General features: G+C 56.7%; 1 protein-coding gene across 1 annotated transcript in view; it reads left to right on the top strand.

Annotated features, from left to right (window-relative positions):
- The first annotated feature begins 750 nt into the window (after positions 1-750).
- The window catches only part of CACNA1G (calcium voltage-gated channel subunit alpha1 G), a 147,779-nt gene continuing 121,317 nt past the window's right edge, over positions 751-27,212 (top strand). Inside the window, exon 1 of the mRNA XM_074159993.1 lies at positions 751-992. Within this exon, the coding sequence (XP_074016094.1) occupies positions 751-992 (242 nt within the window). The remainder of the gene's footprint in view (positions 993-27,212) is intronic.

The following is a 27,212-nucleotide window of genomic DNA, read 5'->3' as shown; positions in this document are numbered from 1 at the left end:
CTACACCCCCGCCTCCAGCGCTCGGCGCTGCAGGTTCCTCCCCGCCTCCATCACCCCCCCAGGGCGGGGGGGGTGACCGGGACCGACCCCCAGCCGGGCAGCGCCGGGCGGGTGCGCCCCGTCCAGCCCCGCCGGGGGACCGTGCCTGCCCGTCCAGCTGTGCTGCCGGGACGGACACCCGCGGCAGCCAATGGGGAGGCGCGGAGGGGCCTGGGGCGAGCCCCCATTGGCGGCGAGGGGAGGAGGAGCCGGGACTTGAAGTTGGAGTGAGGGATCCAGCTGTGCGGAGCGCTCGGCTCGGCGCGGCCGCCCGCGGGAGCATCCTCCGCCGCCCGTCCCCGGGCAGCACCTCCCCCCCACCCCCCCGCCCTGGGCAGATGTTGGGGTGCGGAGGGGGCAGGCAGAGGTGCTAGGGCGGCCCGCCCCCGCGGGTGGGGGGCCAGCACCGGCAGCGGGGGCCGCCCCGCCGCCGCCTCCTCCCTGCCCGCGGCTCGCCCGGCTCGGGCCCCCGGAGGCAACGGCGAGGAGGAGCTACGGAGCCCGCAGACGGCAGGGCAGGGCGAGGGGGGCGGCCCGGCCCCGGCCCCGGCGGGGGGCGAGGCAGCGGCTCGCCCGGCCATGCCACCCCGGCGCTGAAGCCGCCCCGCCGCAGCCCCCAGCCCCCCGGCCCCGCTATGGCCGCGCCCCTCTAGGCGCCCCCCCGGCTCGCCCCGCGTCGCCCCGGCTCCCCCCGGGGCCGCCGGCCGGAGGATGGACGAGGATGGACCGCGAGCGGCCGAGGAGGAGCCGGAACCGGGCAGAGCCAAGACTTTCATCCGCCTTAATGACCTGTCCGGGGCCGGGGGCCGCCCGGGGCCGGGGGACAGGGAGGTGGGCAGCGGCGACTCGGAGGCGGAGGCGCTGCCCTACCCGGCGCTGGCCCCCGTCGTCTTCTTCTACCTGAGCCAGGAGAGCCGGCCGCGGAGCTGGTGCCTCCGGCTGGTCTGTAACCCGTATCCTTTGCAGGTGCCGGCGGCGAGGTAAGCCCCGCGGCCCCCCCCCACCCCTCCCCAACTACCGGAGCGGCGGGCCGGGCGGGGGGCACCTCCCGGCTGGAGCCCACCGGGTGATGGGGACAGAGCCGGGGTTTGGGAGGACCCGTGACGCTCCGTCCCCGGGGTAAAGGGGGGCACCCGGGCGGTGCTCGCCCCCTCCCCGGTGCTCGGCCGGGAAGTTTTGCGGGCTGTTGGGGGGGGCTCGGCGCTCCTCGCCGGGGTGCGGGGCTGCGGCCACCCCACCGCGACTCCCGCGGGCTCCGCCGCGCTGCTCCACGGCTCTTCCTCCCCCAGGGACCGGCCGTTCTCCGGTGTCCCCGCTCCCTCTGGCACACCGAGGGACCCGAACCCCAGTCTGCACCCCTTACAGAACCGTTTTTCCTCCTTGACCCCGTTTCTTGCCCATTTTAGGCTGCTCGGTCCCTTCACAGAGAGTTTTAAGGGGGGTGCAATCTGGGGGAAGGCAGTGGTGCTGGGGGGGGGGGGGGGGTTGATTTGCTGCCCGGCTCCAGGGTCCCTAAATAATTCATGGTGTGCGATGCTGGCCGAAGGGCCCGCTCTCTGCAGTCCCCTTGGGGATGCTCCTTGCTTGGAGGGGTGCAGGCAAGGCAGGGATCGCAGTCCCTGGGGCAGGTATTGGCCAAGGGCTGCAGCTCGCCAGGTCCTGGGGTGAGCTGCGACCCCGCAAAAGCTTCTGGTCTCCTTCCAAACTCCCTGTCTGCTCCAGCACAGGCTCCGTGTCCAAGCCGCTTTAGTCAAGTTTAAGCTTTCAAAAGAAGGGGGGGGGAAGAAATAGAAAAGACAATAGAAAAATTGTTTCTTGCCACGGTTTTAGTGCCTTCAAAGCCTCCCTTGGAGCTGAGTTGCAACCAGCACACGGTTTGTAGCATCGCAAGTGTTTTACCATCCCCGAACTCCAGTTCCATTTATTATTTGCAGAAACAAAAAACCCAAAATGAAATAAAGCGAAGCGATGTGGCTTCCAGCAGGGGCTGGTGCGGGAGAGGCAGCCGCTGCCCGGCTGAATGGGAAGTTGCCGGGTCCGCGCCGCTCTGCCTGTGCAGAAGGCAGGCGAGGACATATGGGCAGCAAACCCACATCTGGAATGGGAGAGGCTGTGTGGTAGCGGGGAGGACATGTTACATGGTATAGAGGGCCAGAATATCCTGTGCGAGTCCTCCTCCGCTCCCGGTATGTGGGAATGGTTAGGAATTACATCTTGGCTGAGGTCGGTGTGCCCGGGAAGAGTGGCGAGGGTCTGCCAGAGTTGTGAATATTGTTTTACTTGAGCTTCAGCAATAATTTATCTGATAAACAGGCTGCCTTCTTTCCTAAAATGTCCCCCAGGAGGGGAAAAACAAGATTTCTCTTCCCAGTCATGAATACTCCCAGCAGTTTCCCCCCAAATCTCTTTCACACCAGCTAAGCAATTCAAAGCGGCGTTTATTTAAGCATCTTAGGAAATCTTGCAACTTTGTGAAGCCTTCTGTGTTGGGAAGAAAGATAAACGACAGGCTGCAAGTCAGTGTGTTCTTCTTTTCTACTATGACTAATATTATTTATGATTGCTGATTTAAATCTCTTTTCAAGTCTCTATTTTTTTTTTTTTCTTTCCTAATGATGTTGTTTTGAAGCAGGTGTTAACACCTGCATGGTTTTAGTTATTGTCAGGAACATCCCCCACCCCAATAATGGCTTGAAATGAATTTTCTCCTCTGTGGCTGCAAATCCAAACAGATTAACTTTTGTCCTTGGAAAATTAGTGGTATTGTGGGCACCTGCAAGCACCGCTGCCAGCAAGGGACGAGTGTTAGGTGCAGCCCTGCAAGCTGGGATTTTCCTTGTTGCTGATTTTTTCACTCCTTACAGACACAGGCTCTTGCAGGGAGCCCTGGAGTCACGGGGGACGATGCTGCAGGTCTCGGAGTCGTGTGTCTGTGTGTGGCTGTTTGTTTTCAGGGTCACTGACCCAGAATTAGGGGAGTTTATTTAAAAACAACACACAAAAAAGTGGTTCAGCCGGCAAATGAGAGGAAGGCAGTGGCCAGCTTGGCGCCCGCGCTGCGTCCCATCGCTCGCTGGGCCATTAAGCAGAGCAGCATCTTGCTTGTCCCTTTGGTTCTCTGCAGCCCAAGTGCTGGGGCTGAGCCCATTGCTTGTTTATATTTATTTATTTATTTATTTTTCCCTGTAGCGTGGTGGGCCAGAAAAGTGGCTCTTCTCAGGCTGTAACCTTCTAGGAGTCATGTCCCGGTGCTAAAAATGTATAATCGCATCGCTGGAAAGTCTGTCTTGCCACCAGCTGCCCTGGAGAGGGGTGCCAGGGCTTGGTCTCACGTGGCTGGCAAATCCTGCCCTGGCCTTGGGGGATTTGGGGCTTCTTCTGGCTTCTGCCAGTCTCTCGGGTGATTTTTACCTTTCTGTGGGTGAGGCTGGCTGCCTGTGCAGAAATGGGATGGGAGGGCTCTGGTTTGAGCTGTGCCCGTGGAGATGCACGGCTTGCCGCCTGGGCGAAGAGGGTTTGCGGTGCGCTAATCTGGCCGATAAACTTTGCTGTTGATGGAGTGTCGGGAGGAGGTGCTGGAGCCGTTCCTGCATCCGCAGCTCCCTCGCCTGCCCCAGGAAGGGCATCTCCTGCCCTCGGGGTGCAGCTGGAGCTCCTGGGATGCTGCTCTCCATCCAGCCTTCTCCGGGCAGCTTGTGTGACTGGCGTAGCTGAGACCAGGATGCGGGGTTAGGAGGAGGGTGATGGTTGATGTGCTGGGCGTCCAGCAAGGACGCAAAGTCCTGTGGAGATGGTTTGTTGGGCTTTTCTACAGTGTTTCCATTCAGAGCATCCTCTGCCTGGGCCAGGCAGATTTCTCCCTTGTTGTCTGGAGCGGGGATGGAGGGACCTCTGCCGCTCTCCTGCTCCTCCTCTCCCTTAGGGCTAGGAAGAGGTTGTGAAGTTTGTCCTGATCTAGAATACTCCAGATCCTGAAATCTGGGGGTTTAACCCTAAAACTGTATCAGCCCTGCCAAGCTGTCCTCCCCCTCCTCTCCATCGTGGCCTTTGAGCGAAAACCCCTCTGGGTGCCGTGAGGGCCGCGGGGGATGAGCCTGGTTTCCCACCCGCATGTTCCCAGCGGCTCTGGGATGAAAGGCTCTGCCCGGGGTGAGAACCGCCTGGGTCAAAAGGGGAAGGAGCAGGGACATGGGTGGGACGTGTTTAATGGTCACGGCACTGGATCCCTGGGCGAGGGGTTGGGAAGGACCGCGGGGACAGGCAGGGTGTCCTGGTGTGCGTGCTGGCAAGGCAGTGAGAGGAGAAGCAACTGTCTCTGGGGGGGGACAAAAGAGGAGGCAAGCTGGTTACTTGACTTTCACTTGTAAAATAAAAGCACCACGAAGGCTGGGAGGATGAAAGGCTGTAGCAGGGTCCGTGCCAGGCTGCTCCCTCTGATCAGAGACGAGAAACAAGGCTATTTGTTGAGAGTTGCGGCGTGATTGAAGAGCGAGGATGGAGAAAGTGGGGAGGATGCTACCGCTTGGTGTTAAGAGCTCTGAATAGGAAAATAACAGTGTAACAGAAAGGGCCTGTGATCTCTATTGTAGTACTGAAATCCGCCTCTTCCCCCGCGCCGTGTCTGCCTGCAGAGCGCTGCTGCCTGGAGAGCAGCACACCGGCAACGGGGGGGGGGGGGGCTGAAAAAAGCTGCTGAAAGGTGCCGTTCTGGGGAGATGCCCCCAAATTGGTTGAAATCCCATCTTTTCCTCCTGGTTTGGAAGGTGAAGGGCAGCTCTGCAAACGCCTTTGCTGGGGAGGGGAGATTTGGGTGGCACTGGGAGGAGTTCTTCTGTCTTGCCTGGCCGCTCTGGTGCAGGGTCCTTGGGATTTGGGTTTCAAAAATGGCTTTTGGAAAGAAACACATCTTGATCCGGTCACGGCAACCAGCCCTGCCTTCGGTCTGCAATAAAACCCAGAGGGCTCTTCCAGCAGCCGCCTCGCACGGCTCCGCTCGCTTCCCATTAGTGGGAGGTGGATGATCAAAGGCTCCGTCCCGGGGAGCTGCCGAATGCCCCCAGATCTCCCTGGAAGTCGGCAGAGCTGCAGATGGCCGTCGGCCTCCAGGAGCGGGCCCGGAGCCCTCGGGGCCTCACGCCAAGGCATAGCTGAGGTCTGCGCTGGGCTGGCTCATGGGACGGCTGGAGCTGCCGTGCCGGAGCTCGGCGCATTGTGGAAGGCAGCGCTGGCCCCGCTGAGGGGGCCGGTCAGCCCTCGCCTGCTGAGTTCACCCCGAGTCCCGTGGGTCTGTGTGTCAGCACTGCTCCGCGTTGGCTTGGCCAGATCCGGCTCTCCTGGAGGGAGATGTCCATGTGTCCACTGCACTGGACAAAGGAGCCTCCCGCGTGGTGGGGACAAGGACTGAACCTGCTGAGCTGTGCTGTGGTTTGGGCTCCCCAACCCCGGTGGCGCCTCCTGAAATGGTCCCTCCTGGGGGGGGTGGGATGAGCAGAACCCCCATCACCCCGGTGGGTGCTTGGGGTCCTCACCCCTTTCTCAGCTGTGCCAGCTCGTGGGGAGAGCTGGGCACTGTATGCATTGCTATTTGAAGTGTTCAACTGTAGCACAGGGTTAAAAATATAATTTTTTTTTTTTATCAAAAGGGTGTGTTTTGAGGGGAGAGCACATGTAGTGTCCTTTAAAATCCAGTGCATCAGTTCCAACATCACCTTCTGGGTTTAACAAAGAAAAGTGCTTCATTTTGAGAGGTTGGACCTGAAAGGAGTCTTGTTTTGATTTAAAAACCTGGCAAAGGAGTCAGAATCTGTTTGCTTCACCTGCGTCTGATCCGTCCCAAGGTACCTGAACTTTTCTCCTGTGACCCGGTTCACCGGCTGGTGCCTCCCACCCCTCCCTGGGCAGAGGGAAATGCTCCTGTTGTGGCCAAGCCTCAGCTGGCTCCGTGCCCCTTCCCCATCTCCTGGAGAGAAATGAGGAATGCGACTTGACCGGATGATGCCAGGCTGGGAGGGGACTCCTGCAGCCCCTCGGTCCCCCTGGCCAGGACGGAGCATCCTGCTGCTCCCCAGGGCAGGTGCTGGCACATCCCTGGGCTCACACCAGCTCCCATGCGAGGATCCAGGAGAGAAGCAGGACCCATTGCCTTTTAGCAAGAGCAGCAGGAGGGTGGGGTGGTTATTTCCCTTCTCCCAGCGGACAAATAACTGCGAAACCTCTTTCCCACTGTTCACAAACCCTTCGGGAGCAAGCTCGGCAGGAGCGGTGGGTGGTATTCACCTCCTGGAGCTGGTCACAGCAGCCAGCATCCCTCCCCAGCAGAGCCAGGAGCCGGTCGATCCTAATCTAGGTGACGCACCGCATCTCACCAGGGATCTCTGGACCCATCCATCGCCCGGCTGTGCCGGCAGCCGGGTGCTTCCTTTGCTCCCCGCTCATGTGTGTGTGTTTTTTAAGGAGATTCTTCTGTGAATTCCCTCTTCCAGGCTGTTGTGTCACATCTGGAAGTTTGTGTAGGAGTTTATCCAAGCGCTGGAGTACAGCGCAGCTTTTTCTCATTTAAAAATCATAGGCTGGCATTTTGAAGCGGGCTGGCGGGGGGGTGGGGAGGGAAGGGGAGAGGGAAGCTGTCTGCCAAAAAGGAGACTGGAGCAGAGGAACCGTAATGACTTCCAGAAGTTTTCTTTCTTTCTTCCTTTCCCTCCCTCTCTCCCGGCGCGCAGACAAAAGGCTCGGCCTCATGCAGTTCATGGTTATGTCATCCCGGCGCGGGGAGCCCCGGCTGGGAGGGGTGGCCCCGTCCTGCCCGGGGACCCTGCTCTCCTCGAGGACAGCTCTGCTTTGGCTCCTCGTAGGAAATCCGGAACAAGGGCTCCCAGGCGGGGTGGCGGGGGCTGCCTCCAGAGACCTGCTTTTCATTTGGGGCCAGGAGCTGAGGCTGGGAGGGGACCGCAGTCTCTTCCCAACCCCTCGTGCCCAGGACTGGGGGGCTCAGCCAGGCGGGCGGTAATTCGGGATGGGGCCAGACCACCCGAGCCGCCTCTCGTCCATGGGGCCAATGTGTCTCCCAGCCGATCCGTGCAGACTCGCTGCTCTCGCCTCCATCGGGTTTCATGCTCTCTCCCCCGTTCAGTAGCACTGGGTGTTGGAGCGGTCTGGAAATGCCCAGGATTTTATGATGCATAGAAAATTTTTTGCTTTCTTCTACCCCCACATCCCCTGCAGATGTTTTGGCGTCGTGCTGAAAAATGCTTCTTTCCCATTTTTACTTTAAACTCTTTCACTTTTTTTTTTTCCGTGCAGAAAAGACCAAGTTTTTGATTGCCCCGAGTTCCCTGCCCAGGTCTCTCTCGGCTCTCCTTTTTATTTTTTCTACTGTTTTGCTGGAAGGGAGCAAAACCTTTGGCCAAAATGAACCTCCCCGATGGCTTTTTCATTTGGATCATGAAATCATTTTCCCTTGGAAGAGCAGCACCAGGGAGCCTTTGCCCCCGGCAGCTTTGCTGGCCGCTGTGGATGGGGAGGAGGGTCCAGGGGCGCAGGGCCGTCTGCGGGGAACCGGGGAAGGAGCATCCGGAGTCAGGTTGGGAGGGCTTTGAAGCTTTGCTGTGGTTTGGAGGGGGTTGAATTTCCTAGTTAATTAGGAGGCCTGAGTGTTTCTGGGTTTGTTACGAGGCCAGATCGTGGCTTTCCCTTCCCCGGTGCCTTGGCTCTCCGCTGAGCGACCTAGATGTGAAATATTCCCTTTGGTTGGTGATGCACGCGGAGGTTTCCCCCAACCTGGGTTTGTTTGGCTTTGGCTTTCGCCAGCCTTGGCCTCTCACCCAGGAATCTGGCTAAGAAACGAGAAGAAAGGGGGGAGAAAAAAAAAAAAAAAAGGAAATTCTCATGGTTTTATATAACAGAGTGAGTAACGACGGATCGTGCTTTGGGATGCTCTCACATCTGCTTCCTACCAAAGCCCCAGCAAAGAGGCTTCGAGCAGATGGAAAAAGCACATATTTCAGCCTGAATATTTGCTGAGAGAAAACTTTCAGGCTCGGTCTCCGCGATGACTGCCATGGCGCTGGTTACTGCCTGACGGGAAAGGGGCTGTTGGGGTGCCAGGAACAGCATCTCGTGCCCGAGGTGTGGCACGGCTGGGCAGGTCCCGGCGTGAGCCCCGACCCGGGGCCGTGCACACGTGTGTGGGACCGGGACGTGCCCGTGACTCAACCCTCAGAAGTTCACCAGTTAGTCACAAGTGGATGGAAATTATCTCTTGGTTTGGCTCCAGTGCCTGAAACGTGGTTTTGGTTGGGATTTTTAACGTGTTTCCTAGGCGGAAGGGACTGGCTGTTGTTTGGGTTTGGTTTTTTTTTTTTTTGTTTTTTTTTTTGTGTCCTCTCTGCTTTCTCTCTCCTTCTGCCGGGATGCGAAACCCCAGGGTGAGGGCAGGAGGGGACAGAAAATGGGAATGAAATGCTAAAGCAGGTGATGGGCAAGAGCTGGGAGCTTGGCACAGACAAGCTTATAATGAAAAGGGGATTTATTTACTGTAATCCATACGCTAGCCCCACACTTACAGGGCTCCTGATGCAAAGCATCTTTATATTTATCTCTAATTTGGGTCTCTTCCAAGAGATTTTCCCCAGTGTATCCACCGAACCAGCCTTGAGATGCTTCCGAACCGCAGGGCTGAAGGCAAACCCGCAGCCGGTGGAGCTGGGCGAGGGGATTCACGGGGATTCACACACCTTGGCAGCCTGACCCCCCCGGAGGGGGTTTATGCCTTCAGGATTTCCTGTGATTCATAACTTAATCAGGTCAGGTTTAGCACTCATTCCTCCTACGGCGTTATTGACTGCCTCTGCGCGCTCCCGAGATGCTGGTGGCCAGAGCAGCCCAAGGCAGAGCCCTCCCCTGCCCAGATGGCAAACAGGACTTGTAAATGATTTGTTAATTCAATTAGAAAGCGCTCGTTAACCCATGGTGAGGCTGAAGCTCCCTTCTGGAGGGCAGGACTCGCCCCCATGCCTGCAACTCCCTCTGCCAAAACATTTATTTGGTGTTAAGCTGCCAGCCACGCTATGCAAATATAGATGTTAATCATGAATAAGGTTCATTTTTAGCTCTGGGTTGAGACTAGACTAGGGAAGAACCCGGCTCCGGGGGGCGGCGGGGAGCGCTGCCTTGGGGGGGGAGGGCACAGCCCCCGGGGCCGGATGGTCCGGATCCTGCAGGCGGGAGCAAATGTCGCGGCTCCCGCTCAGCCCCGGGGTCCGTAGGAATAAAATGTTCCTTCTGCTGTGGGTTGAATAAGGCTTTCAAGTGCATTTGATGGGCTGCGCTTTAACCAGCCTCCGCATCGGCATTAGCTGCTAATAGCATGAAACCCGGGTCTGGGCTGGCGGTCTCCCAGCCTGTGTCAGATGCTGAGTATCTTTAATTTGGGATCCATTGTGCCTAGATAGCCTGGCTGTAGCAATTCTGCCTTAACGGGAGAAAAGAGAAACCCCAGTAAGAATGATAAATAACGGGGCCCTGATGCTCCATTGAATTAATGCTTATTTGGGCAGACAGGGAGGAGAGGAATTAAATTAATATCTGACTTGTAACTGCTACTGTATGTGGTTATTGACTTATCTTGCTTTGGAGGATCATAAATATGTCTTGGGATATACCCCTGAGACCATAATCTGCTCGAGGTCACAGTGCAGGTCTGTCTCTGATGCTCCTTCAGAGACTCATCCTGACTTCTGAGGTCAGAAATCCAAATTCTTCTGACAAAGGACCCAGCCATGTGCGGAGCGGAATGTGTTTGCACTTTACTGTGAGCGTACGGCATAAATCTTGAAGGCCTCTGCCTCCCATAAATCGCTTTATTGTTTGTAATCCTCAGGCCGGCTTGGTGCTGGAGGGCGCGGAGCCCGATTCCACTCGGGGGAGAGGTGTGGGTGAAGCTCCTTGGCTCTGGATTTGGGATGGATCACAGCTGGAGCCTCGTGCTCTCATCAGCTCCCTTTTTCCTTGTGCCTGGGATTTTGTCCTCCTGTTTGGGGGTTGAGGATGGCTCGGTGAGATAAGCTGGGGGGATCTCAGCGTGCTCCTTGATAGCCCTGGCCAGGGGTATCCATGAGCCTGGAGAGAGGAACAAGATCTTCTCTTTTGGTCCTCGATGCTCTGGTTTGGATGACCCGCTGGATGTGATGCTGACCCCAGGCAAGCCATGGCACTCCAATGCATCTGTGGGGCTGGCATGGGATATTTCGTGGCTCAGCATGCCCGGTGCCCAAGTGGGTGGGCTTCTTGATGTCCTAGGTCTGTTGTACCCATGTTTGTGGGGGCACATCGGGCCAGCAGCTTGGGAAACTTGTGTTTTGGGGATGGGATGGGCAGGCTGACCTCTTGTGGTCCCCTCGTGAGGCTGGGACATCCCTGGGTGTCTGAGCTGTGGCAGTCTGTCCTTCCTCTAGCTAAGGCAGATGTTTCCTTCCTACCTCTTGGGCTCAGTTTTGTATAGGGGATAATTCACTGCCTACATGACTCTCCTTATGGCAGTGTGTGTTGGCCCATTCTCCAGCACAGCCCACATTAGTGGAGAAGTCCCCGGGCCAGGTGAACAGTGCTTGGAGCCCTCACCCCTGCTCCTGCCCATCTCCCATTGCTACGGGCCCTGGTGTGTCCCCTTGACCGGATGAAGCATTGCTATGGCGAGGTATTTGGTAGGATGCTCCTGTTTTACCCTGTTTCATCCCTTAGGATGGAGCATGTCCTGTCCCCTCCCACAGTCCCTTTCCCAGGCTCTGCCTCTCCCCTCTGGCCACTGACACGCAGCTCCCGTGGGAGCAATGTCCCCCGCCGTGGGTAAATTGAAGCCTCTTCTTCCTCATAAACCACTCATGCCAGCAACAGAGGGGAGTCCTGCATCTTACCAGGCTGGAAAGCAGCAGAGGAGCCCAAGGCCAGTGCAGGGTACCCGCAGTGAGGGTGGAGGTGCTTCTTCCTTCATCTCAGTCAATGGGCTCTGGCTCCTCCAGCAGCGGATGTTCACATCTCGCAGCTGGCTTTTGGGCTTGGCTTTTTGCTGGGTTTTGTTTTCTCTTTTCTCCTAGCCCCATGGAACTGGGCTGTCTGGCTCCGGGAGCGCAGAGGGTTGGGCAAGTGGCGGTCAAGCTGCAAAGCAAATCTGGTGGTGAATCGGGGGACAAAAGGATGCGCCGAAAGCCCTTTGTTGTGCCGCCTCCTCCTCCCCTCCCCCAAATCCCCTCCTTTCATCTGCTGAATACCTTGATTTTTCCACCTCTGATTTTTTTTTTTTTTTTTTTTTTTTTTACTATTGCCTGGGTTTTGCATCGGGGGCAGGATGGAGGTTGGGGGGGTGTGTGTGTGCGCGCGCGATGAAGCTATTCGAGGAGTTGTGATCTCTGCATTTCATTTTGCAGTTCAGCTGGAAAGATCTCGTTTCCAAATACACCCACACACAGGCACAGCAAGAGAGAAAGCAGGCGAGGGAGCTGCTCAAGGGGGATGGGGAGGGCTGGGGGGCCGGGCAGCGCGGGGCGCTTGGGAGCCTTTTCCCTGTATTTGGTGAATCCTATTTGGAGTGGTCCCCAGCCTTTATCTGGGGACAGCAGATGGTACCCTCTGCCTCAACCCTATATCTAAAGGCCATTCAGGTGTTTGGCTGCACCCATGGGTGCCTGGCTGCTTTAGTCTGGGGGAAAAAGGGGGGTCCCTGAGCGTGGCAGCAGCCCTGAGAGCAGCTGGGGGACTCCAGGGCAGTTGTAGGGTTGCACACTGAGGTGTGTGTGCACCTGCATGCATACCCACCAGGGGCTGAGCAGAGCCCAGGGCACGGCAGCATGGTGGTGAGATCTGCTTTTGCCATGGAAGAAGAGTAGAGGCGCAGAAAGGAGTCACAAAAATCCTTTCCCAGTGCCCTTCAAGCCAAAGTCATCTGGTTTCCAAAGATGGTGCTGGAGTGGCTCTTTGCTCTTTTAGCCTATAACTCCCCATCTGCACCCTCTTCCTCCAGCACCTTCCTTGCTAGCATGGGTCCTGACTCCGTTCTCGGTTTCCAGAGGAGCTGATGGTGGTGTGGATGCATCCCCCTGCGCAGGGAGTGATGGGGTTAGCGGAAAGCAAATAAACCTTAATTCTGGTGGGTATCTGGGAGTGCAGCAGCAGGGTAAAGGCAAGGGGCTGGCTGAGAAGCCGAGTGGATAGGGGCTTGGTGATGGTGGAAAGCTTTGGAGAGACACCTCCAGCCTGCCTGGGCTGCAAGCTGACAGCAAGCTCACCTCTATGGCAGCGTGCCATGGGCTTGTGGGGGCACCTGCCTGAGCCCCCAGGGTCTGGGTCATTCCCCTGGCTTGGGGTTGTGGGGCAGCCTGGGGAGCTGGGTTCACCATGCTGGGATGTGTGTGGGAGCACCCTGTCTTGTAGGGTCCTGCCACGGGTGCCCGTGTGCCCCCCAGCTCCCCTCTGGGCCCCTTGGATGGATGCTGGTAGCTTGTGTCTCGGCTCAGCCCCCGCACACCGAGTCCTCCTGCCGGCCCTCCGGGGTCGGCGCGTGATTTTTTCCATCGCTCCGAAGAGGCTGAGCTCATACAACAATATTCCCCAGGCCAGCACCGCTCCTTTTTGAAGTCCCTTGTTTTGGTATTCCTCAAACTTTGTATCCTCAGGCACGAAACCCAACACCGCTTGGCACCGAAGGCTTTTCTCCAAGGCTGCGGCTTTGGTTATCCCCAGCATCTCCCCGCCTGGTGAAACCACTGCCCCGTCCCTGAGCCGCTGGTGGATGCCATCCCCTCCCAAACTCACCACAAGTCTCAAATGGTGGTAAAATGGGCTTCTCCAGCCACCTCGGCACACCGCAGCGTGCCTCCTGGGCTGGCGGGGAAAAGGAGCCACTGGAGCATGCTCCCGGCAGTGTTTGTCTTAGCCGGGGGCCACGGCCGGAGCCGGGGCTCTGCCAAGCAACGAAAATGCCAGAGCAGTGAGTTTATCCCACGGTGTTTGATTTGTGGTCATGGTGGAAGTCAGGTCAGGAGTAAACGTGGAGGATGCGGCAGAAAAAAACAATTTCGAGACGGTCACAAAAACATCTCGTGGTGCTAGAAGTTGGGATTTTCTTTTTATTTTTCCTCCCCTCACTGCTGGCCGCACTGGCTGCGAGGTGAAGTTTATGGGAGAAATAGCGGTGGTTCCGGGAAATATTTTGCCTAGCTCATATTGTTGAGTTTTATTCTCTTTTTCTGGCAGCAGATGAAGGAAATGAGAACACAAACAGCTTGGCCGGTGGGTTGTTGGTCCAGAAATCAGCCTGACCAGCAAGAGGCTGCTTTGGCAGGGAGAGAAAATACTCGAAAGCGGATGGGGTTTTCATTGTTTTAGTTCTTCTCTCTTTCCGTCCCCACTCCTGGCCGGCTCTTACAATGCTATTAAAGAAGGGGCGAATGCATCTGAAGGCAGAGACTGTTAAGACAAGGATGTGCACTGAAGCTCGTGGTTTCCCGTGTGTTCTTGCTGATTAAAATCTTAAATTCTTTCATTTTTGACAAGATTTGGGGTTTCTGTGCCGAGCCCAGAGAGTCTCTATGGCAACAGCTAAAAGCAACTTTTATCCCTAACCCTTTTTCTTTTTTTCTTGCAGAGGGATGGGTGTACAGTGCTGGGGTACCAATAACTACTTGAAACCCCCCTCTAATATTTGGGGTAATGAGTGCTGGGAGACGGGTGGGACCAGCTAAAGAGAAATCTAGAGTGGCTTTGTGCCTATGAAGCCAAGGGGCTGGGACAAGCTCTGTCCTGGCTGGACCCTCTCCTCTCTGCCAAGAAAGGTATTTTTTGACTGTGAGAGAGAGTGGGGTCATGTCCCTCCCTGCATCACTTCCTGCATCCATCCCACCCCAAGGCTGGGGGTTTCCTGCTCAGGTTTTTCACGTCCGGAGGAGTTTGGAGCCATTCTCGGAGCGCGACTGCGGCGGCGTTTCAAGACGCAATTAAAACCCTAACCTTTCAGGAAAAGTCTTGCACCATGTAATAGAAAGGAAACCAGCTGGGCTAGATTGAAACATAATAGGCTTTGGGAGTAATTTTTAGAATCCTATACTGTAGGTCTTTCTAGAAAGATACTATACAATTTAATAACATGTTATATTCCTATACGTTATATTTAAATCATCCTATAGTATTGTGTAGGAGGAATCTAATTTTTCACTACGGGGTAATATACTTTTCTATAGGTTTTTAGTTGTGGGTTTTTTTGTCCAGTGGAGTTAAATGAAAAATTATATCCTTCCTAGAAAATCTAACAAAATGGTAAGAAAATAATACCTTTAATTTATTTAATAAAGCACATAAGTATTTTCCATAGGGGTTTATATAGTCGCATAAAAACCCACTTTGAGCTTGTTGGGGAAGCGGTTTGCAATTGGATAGAGATGGGTTCCACACAGTCGTGGCTGGGCAGGGTGGGGGCTCTGTAGAGGGCACCGGGGCCCGTCTAAAGGGGGGAAAAAAATAAAAATAAATAAAAGCCAGGACTTTTTTCATCTTTACTTCCCCTCCTGGAATGCAATTAGAGGGAAGATGGAGCGGCAAGTTCAGGGCTGTGGTCTGAGCTGGGGTGTGAAGCGGCACTTGGGAGCTGTTGGGAGTGGGATGAGGCTGGGGCTGGATCCTGTGCTGGGTTCCTGGGGGCTGGTAGTCCAAGTGTCCGGAGGGGCTGGAGAAGGCAGGAAGGAGCTCTCCATGCTCAGAGAAAAGGGCTTTGGAACCAGCAGGCAGGGGCTGTACTGCGTTGTGTGGCTGTTTGCAGCAGGCTGAGGAAGGCAGGAGGAGGAGGGAGGGAAGGGCTGAAAATCTGGCCGAGGAGATGTCAGATGCTGTGCTGGTCCTTAGGGAGTTACTGAGCAGCTCTGTGGTCTTGGTGGTCCTGTGGGAGCCTGCTCTGCTTGGCACCTTGTTCAGGGTCAGACTCGCTCGCATTGTCGGGATGGCTGCAGCCGCATAAAGCACGTGCAGGGGCAAACAGAAAAGCTGTCGTCTCCAGCAAAGTGGGGTGTCTAATCCCAGACCAACCCCAGCCTCGGGATCTGATATTTTTTTAGCTTCAGTTCCCCATGTGGAAGTCCAGGGTAGGGCTATCTGCAGAACCTCGGGGTGGGTGATGCTGTTACATTTATTTTGCGGCACTGCCTTGTCTGTAAGCGCTGAGTCCTTGTGTTTCTGCCTGGTAACGCATGGTTGCGGTCATAGAGTCACCTCCAAAGCAAGGCAAAGGTATATCCTCCCTGCTGTGCCCAAATTTAAGTTGTAGCAGGGTTCAGTGGGCAGATGGTGACCGGTCCATTCCACATCCTCACCTTATGTACCGAGGGTTAGGGTGTCTGTCAAGTGTAACCCCACCAATAAATCCCCATTTCTGGGGTGCTCTGCTCGGGTATGAGTAAGGCACCCCATGGGCTGGGGCACACGGTGGCCTGGGGGGTGATGCTGCTCTCTGTGGGGAAAATGTGGGGTTGGACTCCCTCTTTATCTTAGCTAAGACGTGCCCATCGCTGTGGCTTCAGGGACCTGCCTGGTCCTGGGGACCTGCCTGGCCGGGTTCCCACCAGGCCCCCAGGGAGGTGGTGGCATCCCAGAGAGAGGCGCAGGGGAAGCTGGTGGCCCTGGTCCTTGGAGGTCCCCAGAGGACAAGCGCCTTTTAATAGCCATGGCAACTAATAAGCCCTGTGTGGTGACATCCCCGCTGTCTCCATGGTAACAGGCCGAACATCACATAGCAACATGTGCCTCACGTACCCATGGAAACGGGTCGGGTAGTTTTTTAGCATTGCTGCGTTAAATCTCCACTCTGGGAGGTGGTGGTGGGGCTTATCCCGGGGTGAACCCACCACTGTGCGGTGGGGGAACCTGGGGAGACTGGGGGGGGGGGCTGCAGGACCCCAGGGGCTTCGCGGGAATTGGGCTTGGAACGTGACCCGGGGGTGCAGCCCAATGGGATGTTCCCAGGCTGATGAAGATGGGGAACGTGCATGCTGGCTGGGCTTTTGTTTATTTATTTTTCTTTTTCTCACGAGGGCACCAGGTCTTGGGGAAAAATTATTTGAATTAATCGTCTGATGGGCTGTTTGGTTGCTGAAGGGGGAGAAAAATAAAAGGTGCTCAGGGCTGGGGGGCTGGAAACTACCTCACCACAGGCAAAGTAGCTTCCCAGTAGGATATTTGCAGGCACTTGCAGGATGGTTTTTCTTGCTGTGCCTGGGTCACTTCATCCTCAGTCTCCCAGACTGGGGGTTTCCAAACTGCCAAAATGGGGTGGAGAGGCTGGGAATGTTCCTTGATGGGCAGCATCCAGCAAGGGGGAGGCAGCGGGATGTGCACTGTCTCTCCACGCAGCTCCCCGACATGGCTTGCTCAGCACCTCATTAACTAGCCCTAGCTGTTATGGGTTAATTAGGATTTGTGGCTGTCAGGTGTGAGGGGTCAGCTGGGGCAGCCCCAGCTCTTGTAAAACGTGGTGGACGTCAAGTTGCACACACGTGCTGGGTGCAGCAGTTGCACTGACTCACTTCAGCAAATGCAGCCGTTTCCTAAGTTTATCCACTAACGGGCTGAAAATTTTTAGGAATTCATTTATTTGGAGCTGTTGAAGCATTTCTTGCAAATGCATTTCAGCCCGCCTTCCCCTGTTGTTGCAGACCTACCATTAAAAACACATTGCACAGACACTTAGGAATATCTCTGGTTTCTGTAAACACTCCTGCAAATAAATGTGATTGCTTTGGGAAGGTTTACAGGTTTGGTTGTGGGGTTGTTTTTATTTTTTAAAGGCTGTGAACTGAGGTGGTTAATATTTTTTTGTGAACTTTCAGGCCAACCTTTTCTCTCTTATTTATTTTTCTCCTCCTGGGTGGTGCTGGTTCTGCGGGGGGCTGGGAGATGGGGTTAGGTAACACATTCAGCGGTGTCCAAGTCCCGCTGACTTTCTGGGGGACTTAAACTCTGACTTTGCTCACGTGCTTGTCAGGTGGGACAGGGGGATTTCAAAACGGTTGAGGCTTTTTGGAGTTTCACCTGTGGTTTTACCTGAGGGAAGATAAATGCTGGCCCAAGAGCAGGGCTGGTGCTGCGGGAGAGGTGGCTCCTGCTGGACAGTTTGGGGTCGTGGGTCCGTCCTCGTCAGGTGTGAAATAGGTGCAGTGGTGGATGTGTTTTAAAACCATGGGAAATCTCCGTGCCAAAGCTCTTCTGGCTGTTGGGGCTGGCAACAAAGAGCCACCTCTGCAGTTGTGATGTGCCTGGTTTTGCCTGCCCATCGAGGCACTGGGGCTCTCGGGGCACTGCAGCTGCCTTCCCTCCTTCCCAACTCCATCCCAATGGGAAATCCTTCCCCTCACCACAAAATCTCACTGCACATCTTGCCTGTGCCCTGTGAAAGGCAGTCGCAATGTGATCAGTCCAGAGTGCTTTACTGCCTCACCTCTGCTGCTCGTGTTGGACACTTAATGGTTTAGAGTTCAGGGGGGAAAAAAATAATTGGATACCACAATAAATGGCAAAAGGCAGGAGCGATTTGGTGTCCAGGTATTGCACCAGTATAACCCCACTGGCCTGAGCTGCTGTGGCCAGAGGGGCTGCCAGCGGCTCGAGACTGTGATTTCCAATTCACCTTTTAAGGCGGGACTGGAAATGGTTTGATGTGAGACGTGATGCTGTGTCGGCTGGTTAGCCAGAGTGCTGAGACTGGCCAGACACCGAGCCTGGGGTGTGCCAGTGCTTTGCCTCTCTCTGCTCCTCCTCTACCTATCTGGCAATTTTGGGTGCAAATTGGGGGAGTTTAGTTATCTTTGAGGTTTATTCTACTCATTTTCCAGATTCTGCTGGAACTGATCGGGATTGCTGATGAGGGAGTGGAAAATACCTGATTTAATGTCGGGATTAAAAGGATCTGACTTGTTTGTGTGTCTCTTCTTCCCACTGGCTTTGCACCCTGGAAACCTTCTGTAGACAGCTTGCTGTAGCCCAAGCAAAGAGAAAACCCTAGTGTGGGGAGGTCCTTGTCACAGCCACCTCCCCACTGTCCATCCCCAGCACCGGTTGTCCCTAGGTGGAGAATTAACCTGCAATTTTGGGTGGCTTTATTGGGTGTTCCTACCTCTGCTGGTGAGATCGTTTCTCCTGCATGGAGCTGGTGCCAGAGCCTGGGGTCCCCATGGGTGCCCGCAGCGCCCTGCTCCCCTTCTTTAGCATCAGAGACCTGGGAAAAGCTTTATTTGGGTTTATTTTAGACCCTGGGCAGAGCTGGGGAGCGCAGCTGCCTCTCCCTGTGTGACCTAATGAAGTCAGCTTTCTGTTTCCAATGTAGTTTTGGCACTTGGCTCCTTTCAACCAGCAGTGAGCTGGTAAAACATAAAATAAAATAGGGAATTGGGGTAAAATCTCCAAATATTTGGCTTCCTACCCTGACAAGAGTGTGGTGCTTCTGGGGTGGGAATTAGCCCCAAGCCATGAGCTTTAGCAGGGACCCTTGTGCCAGTACTGGGCAGGAGTTGCCCTCTCTGGCTCCCTGATGTCGACATGGGCTCGTCTGGCCCCGTGAGCACCTTGGGGACCACGTCCTGCCGTGTGCGGGAGGCTCAGTGATAACAGCATCAGCGCTGGCCTCGAAGGAGGGCTGCAGCCAGCTCAGCGAGGTTTAATTAAATCTGAAATCCCGGCCGTTTTCTCTCCTGGGCTTTGTCTTGGGATGCCACGGGTAGAAAATCAGTGGAAGGAAATAATGAGAATTAGAGCAACTTCAAGGGCTGTTGCTTTCCTGGCTAGAGGGGGGCTGGGGGCCAGGCGGGCTGTGCGGGACAGAGCAACGCTTTTCCTTTGGGATGCACCCAACATGGATGGGATAGCTCCTGGGGAAAGGCTGTGCTGTCGCTCCACCTGAGCATCATCGGCATCTGGGATTTGTCTGAACCGGGAGCTCGGAGCTGGCAGTGCCATGTCCAAATCTCCCTTAATGACTGAGCAGCTCCGAGTCTGGCAGCAAACATCCCCTGCAGTAGGTGTCTTTTCTGCCCCCCCCCCCTTTTCTTTAGAGGCACGCTCATTAAGGCTGCGAAGAGCCTGGCTATAAATTAGATACAAATGTACAGTTAACGCCGAGTCTCCCTAAGGCCAGTGTAGGTATTCTGGTATTTAAACTAGCAGAGCCAAGGGTGTAAGGATCCAGCGAAGGGAGGGAAAAAAAAAAGATGGGGGGGGGAGGAAAAGTGGCTCTAATTAAGGTCTGTATTTGAACAGTGAAGACCAATTAATGCTCCTGAATCAATAGGCCTGCATGACTGAACTAATACATCCCCACCGAGGCTTCGTGTGCACGCAGTGCCCGGGATGCTTTTGCCGAGAGCCCACCTGGGGTGAGCTGCCACCGCGGCGGAGATTTTGGCGTTGCCAGAGGTTTTGGGGTTTGCAGCCCTGAAGGATGCTGTGGGCTGAAGCCGGGGGTCAGTTGGCGAGGGCACCGGTGGGCAGCTCCTCCAGCCTCGCAGGAACCTGTGAAAATCCACTTATCCCCCCAAACTGTGATCCCTACCCACTCCGTTTCCACTGCCTAATTTTTCAGGCCAAAGTGGGTTAAACTGGGGTGGGTTTCTTTGCCTGGCAGTGCTGGGGTGGGGTGCAGCTGAGGTGCCGAGCGGCTGCGCTTCCACCCAGGTCCCCATCGGGATGTTCCGGAGCCGTGGGCATCCCTCCCCTCGCCTCTTGGTCCTGCGAGCCTTCCCGGGGCGGTGGCTTAGCAAACATCCAGCATTCCCAGACTCGCATTTTTATTCTCCTTTATTGCTCTTCCAAGAAAACGCGTGTGTGCGTGGGGAGAGGAGATTATCACGTTAGCGTTAAATACCCGGGGGGAAGGTGGGGAGGGGCGGCTACGTTATTTTTTTGCCTGGACTATCTTCCAAGGACGGGCAGCCCGAGCAGCGGCACGTGCTTGTGTAATGTGGCACCCATGGGTGCTGCCGTGCTGGGCACCGCGGTGCGCAGGCAGCCGGTGCCATCCCGGGGAGTCTGAGCTCCCCGACAGACACGAGAGAGCATGGTGGGGAGGAGGGGAAAAAACCCGATTCTTGTTGTTATTATTCCACGAATTTTATATGCTGAGCTGATGCATGTGGCAGATGAGATGATTTGCCTCCAGGCATACAGGAAAAGCGACGCAAGGCAGGATGTTTTTGGCAATCCTGTGTCTTAATCGTGAGATGAAATTTTCCTGGGGTGGGAAGCGGGTGGAGGGGACACGGTTCTTGCACCCCTGGGTCACACCGTCCCTGCACCGTGGCCAGTGCTGCCCACAGAGCCAGGTGAGACTGCAGCGTGCCCCAACACTGCTGCTTTTCATCCCCATCTTTTCAGAAAAAGGGCAGAAAGTTGCTGCTATTTCCACCGTCTCGCTGCGTTTCCAGGTTAGGAATCCAGGACGTTCCCAGGTTTGCTGGAGGAAGGTGGGGGAAAGGCTGCAAAACCTGGCTGCGCTCAGCAGATTATTTCTGGCCGGGTTTGGTGCCACGTTCGATACCTTTCGCTGCCTTGTTCCCACCTCCCACGGCCCCTAGCTGCAGCTGGGCTGGAGGAGGGGGACGGGGACAATGCCGTTGGCAGCTCCCATGGGGCCTGATCCTGCCCGGCTCGGGCAGCGGTGGGGGAGATGAGTGTGTCAGGTCTCTGCAGGGTGTTATGCTGCAGGTGTCTTTCCCATCGTATCTCACCTTGCCCGGCCGGAGCAGCACATGGGACATGAGTTGGTGCCAGTGTCCCCGTGCCAGCTCCCTGTGGGGTGACGCAGATCACGGGGACCCTCCCCTCACCTCTCGCGCTGTCGCTGCCGAGAGCGCGTGGGCAGATGGGATGAATGAGCGGTGCGTTCGGAGATGCTCGCAGCAGGTGCTAACGAGTGTGGCTTGAAATACCTCATCACCGTTAAATACGTGGATTTTATTTTGTTTATAAAAAGGTAGAAAAAAACCTATTTGCTGGCCAGGAGTGTCTGTGGGAGCTTCCTCTTCCTCCTCTCTCACCACCAGCACTGCCCTGTGACCAGCATGAAGGTGAGGATGCTGCAAGGATGTTGCGAGGCTGTTGGGTACCGGGGGAGTGGGACCAGTGCAAGATGCACCCCCCTGTACCTCTCCGAGTGCAGCAGCACAGGCAGGCTGCTGGTGCTGGAGGAATGTCAAGGCTCAAGTGATGATTTAGATCTGCTCCAACTGGCTCCTTGGGAGTCAGGTGTGGCCCTCAGAGGTGCCTGTGGTCTTGGCTTTTCAGCCCCTGTCCTTGGCTGTCTTTTCCCTATGAGCTGGTAAAGACACTCCGTGAACCCAGTGCCAACCCAGCAAGTTTAGAAACGGCACAAGCGGCGGCTTCCTCTCGCCTCCAGCCCCATCCCGAGTCGCGGATGGGGAGCGTGATTTATGTTTTCATGCTTTTCTAGTGATTTCTGGTGTGTTCCCACGACTCCAGCTGCCGGGACAGCCGGGAGAGCAGCTGGCTGGGCGAGCTGGCAGCGCCGGGCGCTCCTCACTCCTCCCGGCTGGCCCACGCCTGCCCAAATACAAGCTGGGGAGAATGCTGAGCTTTCAGGCTGGCACTGGAGGTGTGGCGGGTGGTTTAGCAAACTGACATTTTCTAAAATTACCGAGGCCGGTTCCCTGCCAGGGGAATCGCTCGCGTGGTGCTGGGCTTGAGTAGGGTGCTGCGCGCCCCGCTTTCCCCAGCATCCCTGTGCTACTGGAGAGGTTTTCGGCTTAGCATCCCCCATGGATGGAGGGGCACCGGCGCCGGGCGGGCTGGGGGGACCCGTCGCGCACATGTTTGCAGGGAGCGGAGAATAAACACTGTCACTTCGCATTACCTCCCTGCTTGCCATCCGGCAGGCGCTGGCAACCGCTGCCAGCACCCACCCTGCCTGCAACCTGAGCCCGGGTGGCCACCGCCAAGAGCGGGCACTGGCCAAACCCTGAGCGGCTGTGTCGGCTGCGCTCCATGGAGCAGCCTGGGTTGATTAAGAAATTGTTGCGTAACCTCTAACGAGGCTCCTCTCTGGCTTACAGCCCTGCTTGCCTCTCTAATTAAGCTGGTGCACGGTTCCCCCCGGGTTTGCCTTCCAAGGAGGGCTGCTGCGCAGGTAATGGGGCTGGGGGTGCTGCACACAGCCTCGCCCGCCCCAGTTTTGGGTGTCTTCTTAATATCAGGTTGGGGATGGGGACAAGGTAGGACCTTAAGCACATGCTGGTGTGGTTGGAGACACCCCAGGGCGTCCCGAGCATTGCCGCTGCCTCGGGTGGGTGCAGGATGAGGCTGCCGCTGCCCCGGCATCACCGGCTGTGGGTGCCCGAGCTGCTGCTCACCCGCTGAAAATATGTGGAGTCGCTGAGTGCTGCTGCCTGGAAGGAGGAAAAAGCTAAAGTATTTATCTTGGAGAGAGGAGGGAGCCAGGAAGGGAGGGCAGGGAGGGATCGCAGTCTGCTGGCACTCGGTGGCCGCTGGAGGGGATGGCTCCTTTCTGCAGTGCCCCCGATGGCCGGGCACGTTCCCTTTGGCCCAAGCCTTCTCTTGCTAACATGCACCATTGGCACCGGCCGGCTGAGCCGGGGATGCTGCCGGGAAACCTGAGAGGCTTTGGCTTTGCTAGAAATGGAATGAGGAGAGGGCGGGGGGGGGCAGCCCCCATTGGCAGGGGGCGGTGGATTCTGGCCCCTCTTCCCGGCTTGGGGCCGGGGGAACAAAAGAGGAACCCGTGGTGACATTTCGAGCGTTGCACAACTTGGCACAATTGGCAGCGGGTTGGCTTTCTCCTGCTGTTCCCTCCATGCACGCCCTTCTTCTTCCCTGGCCCCGGCTTTCCTCTTCCTCCCTGAGGGAGCAGCTGATGCTGGAAGCTGCTCCCAGATGCCGGCGCTGGGGAGAATGTGCCTCACGAGTCCCTTTGCCACCCGGGGAGGGGAAGATGTGCGATTGAAACCCCCGACCGGGAGGCTGATGGTCCCACTTTGCCTCTGTGTGTGTCTTGCAGGGCACAGAGGGGTAGTGCTGAGCCCCACAGGGTGCTCACTCCTGCCTGGGAGTAATGGCAGGGAGGGAGGGATATCCCTGGGGTGGTCCCTTTGGGGCTGAGCTGGCTCCGTGATCCCGTTCCTGTGGGGTGGGCATTGGGTGGCTCCATGTCCCCCATCCTGCTGCTGCAGCCCCAAAGGTCCCTGCAGCTCAGCCGGGGGAGCCCCATGAAAGCAGATTTGGGTGGGGGCTGGTTCTGCTGGCTTGTCCCTCTGTCTTGCATCCCTCGGGCAGTCCCACCAGAATGCTTCCCTGCGGGTGAGCAATATCTGGGGTGGGCATCTCAAGGGATCCATCCTTGCACTGGCAGCTCCTGGGGCTTTGGGATTGCAGGGGGCTCAGGAAATCCCAGAGGTCTGTCCTGCCTCAGTTTCCCCATCAGTAGTGTGGGTATTGCAGGGGGGAGCATCATCCCTGACCAATGATGTGAAATGAATGTTAGGAACCAGCAGCTCTCTGGCTTCTCTCCCACCACTCACGACCTTCCTCTTGCTCACGCAGACAATTTTTGTATTTTACTTCTTAAAATACCTATATACATATATAAATACTGTATCTTGGCAGCTGCTGTTCCTCAGCACCTGCTATTTCCCCAGGCGGGTGGGGATTTGGTAACGTAACAGCCTCCCCGGTCCCCGGGGCCTCGTGAACCCGGGTGTTGTTTACGGCAGCGTGTGGCACCGTGCCCGCTTGCTCCTGCCTCTCCTCTGCCAAGCTTCTCCCCAGCGGGACGGGGTCTTCTGTGATCACTTTCCCCTTGTCCCTCCTTGGGGTTTGCTGGGGGGCTGGTGGCTCTTTGGTCGTTGAGTGGTATGAAGAAGCAGGGCAGAGCTGGTCCTGGCTCTGGCCACCTTGGCTGGCCACCCCAGCGCGTCGGTCAGCATGGAGCCGCCACTTTGGACGTTAATGTCTCGCTGGCTTCTAATGATAACCGGGGAGTGGTCTCATGGTCTGCATGGGCGACCTGCTGAGGGCACCGCTCTGGGATTCAGTGACGGTGAGGTAGAGGCGTTGCGTGGGCTTTGCAGCTTGTCCCCACATTGTCCTCGTTCTGCCTTCTGCCACGGGGCCCTCCTCCTGCCAGCACCCATGGAGCTGGGGCAGCCTCTGCGATGGCCACCTTTCCTTTTGCTGCTGTGGTGGGGTCACGGGGCATCGCTGTCTCCCTCCTCTTCCTCTCCATCACCGGTGGGGTGAAAGTCTGGTGGGATGCTGGGCCCTGGCGTGGGCAGCTCCTGCCCTTCGCCCCTCGCTGCCGGGTTCCCAGCATGGCCCTGTGGAGGCAAAGCCCAGCCTGGGGGCGGCTGCAGGGTTTTATAACCCTGAGAATGAATCCCAGCGATGGCCCTGCCTCTCGGGGGAGCGGGGTCACGTCACTGCTCAGGAAACCGCTCCCTGGGAGTGACAGCTAGTTAAAAAGGGAAAGAAACCCGGGGGGGCTGGGAGCAGGGGCACGGGAAGGCACTGCTGGCAGTGGGTGCGCTCCCCGCATCTCGCAGCGGGCACTCGAGGTGCCCCTCGCACAATTCGGGTGCAGGACCACGGTGTTTCAGGAGGGATTTCATCACACGTGGAGCGCAGCAATCCCACTCCTGTGGCTGCGGACTCCTGGGCTTTGTTGTTTGCTTCCACATGGGGAGACTTAGGTTTGAGGGACCCCAAGAAGTGATGAGTTGGGGGGCGAGTGGGTGCCCTGGGCAGGGCACAGCGACCCCCATTTGCTGTTTGCATTAAACTGCCTTCGAGCTCTGCGCCATTGCGTCTCGGTTGCATCGCACCGGCCCGGCCCATGATCTCGCACCTCGTGGCTCAGCTAATTAGGAAGTCATTAGGCTGAGGTGTGATGTTGGGAGGGCAGTGGCAGTCCTGCGAGGGCACCTCTGGCTGGTTGGCACAGGGCAGGCAAGGCTGGACAGGCAGAAATCCTGGGGAGGAGGTGTGGGGGAGAAGGAGGGGTGGATAGGAGAGGACAGCCTCTATGGTGATGGGCTATGTGAGACCCCGACTCCTCCTCTCCCCCCAAATGGACAGGTAAGGCTGTGGTGTAGGGTCTGCAGGGTGCCTCGAAGGAGAAGGCACAGAAGTGCCTGTGCATCACCAGCAGGGATGTCCCCACTTTTGGAGGAGCAGAGCTAGGCAGTGGGACAGCAGCTATGGCCTCAGAGGGGGACACCGAGGTGGCAGCGTAGAGGCAAGGTGCTCTACCCATCCTGGCCAGTCCCCGCTGTGATACTGCACTGCCCATGACCCAAACGAGCCATACCCTCGGCTGTCACCCATCATGGGAACATGTGTGTGGCCCCCAGCGCTTAGCACATCTCCCAGCATGACGTCCCTAGCCTCCATTGCCAGGGTGAGAACTGCCCAAACCCATGGCTGCTGTGCTGAGCCCTTATGGAAGCATCGGCAGCAAACACCTCGCCGGGGTTTCTGGCTCCCGCTGGGGTCCCGGCCGTGCTCGGCTTCTCGCGGGGATGAAGAACCGGGTGAATTATTCATCCTGAATAATTCACCTCGCTAATTTATTAGCTGGATGGACGTCACCGCATTCCTTCCTTGGACTGCCCACCAGCAGATCCCAACCTTCCTAAACTGGAGAGCATTCCTTCCCCTGCCGTTTCCGCTGGTGAGCTCGGGCTCGCTCTGTTTATTTGCAAATACCCATTTGCGTGTGTTATTTGGATCGCTCTGATGGTGCCTGCCTTTGATTTGGACACGTAGCTCACTCCGGGGTTTGCTGACCCCCGACAGGGTGAGATGCGGCTCTGAGAACCAGGGCTTTGCCACGAGCAGCTGCAGGGTTGGTTTTTTTTGTTGTTGTTGTTTAATTCAGAATTTGTTTTCCGCAGCCGATCCCCGATTTTTTTCTCACCGCCGCCGAGAGGATCCCGTGGGAAGTGGGGGAAGAGCAGGCGGAGGGGATGGAGCGAGGATGGTGGTGCACACTGGGCTGTTCGGCTCTCCTTGCCAGCTTTAGGTAGTGGTTGCTGCTCCCCCATTCCCAGTGCCGTGGGATGGGGCAGGAGATGCCAGCATTGCCAGAACCACTCCTGTTTGGAGCGAGTGCTCTGTAAATCTGCCGGTCGGTCCGACTCTGCCGTGTTGGGGTACAAACTGCCCCAGGCTCCCCATGCTCAATGTCTTTTCCAGGGCTTGGGTTCGGGACCATGCTTTCCAGTGCTTGGGGGAATTGATTTGCTCGTGAGCCTTCCCATAGCAAGCCTGAAGTCAGCTGGGGCCCTGTTCCACTCTGTCCTGCTCAGGTAAAAGGTGTTGGCAGCACAGGGGGTCTGGACCCATCCCCTACAGTATTTCAGGCTGCATTGCAGGGCAGAGTCCCCGTTGCAGATCTGGAGGTGACAGGGGCTGCAAACTGGCTGGGGGTCCAGCAGAAGCAATAACCCAAGAGGATGCCACATCCCAAGCCTCAGGCTGTGGTCTGTCCTTAAAAATAAATTCCAAAAGTGTAGGTTTTTCATAGAGAAGAGCAGCCTCCTTTATCCTGTGGGAAGTGCAAGCTGTCCCGTCCCCTCCGAAGGCATTCCGGGCTGGGGAGCATGGAAGGGAAAGCTGCTGGAGGAGGAGAAATCCCCACTCAAGCTGGGAGCAAAGCAGCTGAGCCCTGGGGTGAGGGACTCTCACCTTACCCACAGCCTCATCCCAGTACTGGCTAATTAACTATCATGATTTGGCCTCCACTTTCTTCCAGTCAGTTCCTGCTTATCCTTTATAGCTGGTTAATCAGGCAGGGTCAGAGATGACGGGTCTGAGGGTTGTGTGGGTCCATGCCGGTGGAGGAAGGGCTGGATGGGATGTGATGGGATGGGTGGGTGGTTGTTCAATGGCACCTTTTCTGAGCCAAATCTTCCCACTGCAAGGAAGGGTCTGGAGGGACCCTCTGCCAGAATGGCTCTGGGAGATGTGTCTCTCCTGGCTTTGCGGTGGGAGCCCGTCTCCCCCAAGGCTTTCTCAGGCGGCTCTTGGCCTCGGCCATCACCTCTTGTGTGATGGAGGGGTGCAGGGCAGAGCCCCTTGTCTCTGCCCGGGTTTTAGTGCAGGTGGTTTCCCTGGCCGGGCAG

The sequence above is a fragment of the Numenius arquata genome, chromosome 17 (assembly GCF_964106895.1).
Source record: "Numenius arquata chromosome 17, bNumArq3.hap1.1, whole genome shotgun sequence".
Lineage (NCBI taxonomy): Eukaryota > Metazoa > Chordata > Aves > Charadriiformes > Scolopacidae > Numenius > Numenius arquata.
The sequence above is the reverse complement of the archived record's forward strand: the minus strand, read 5'-3'. Positions and strand labels throughout refer to the sequence as shown.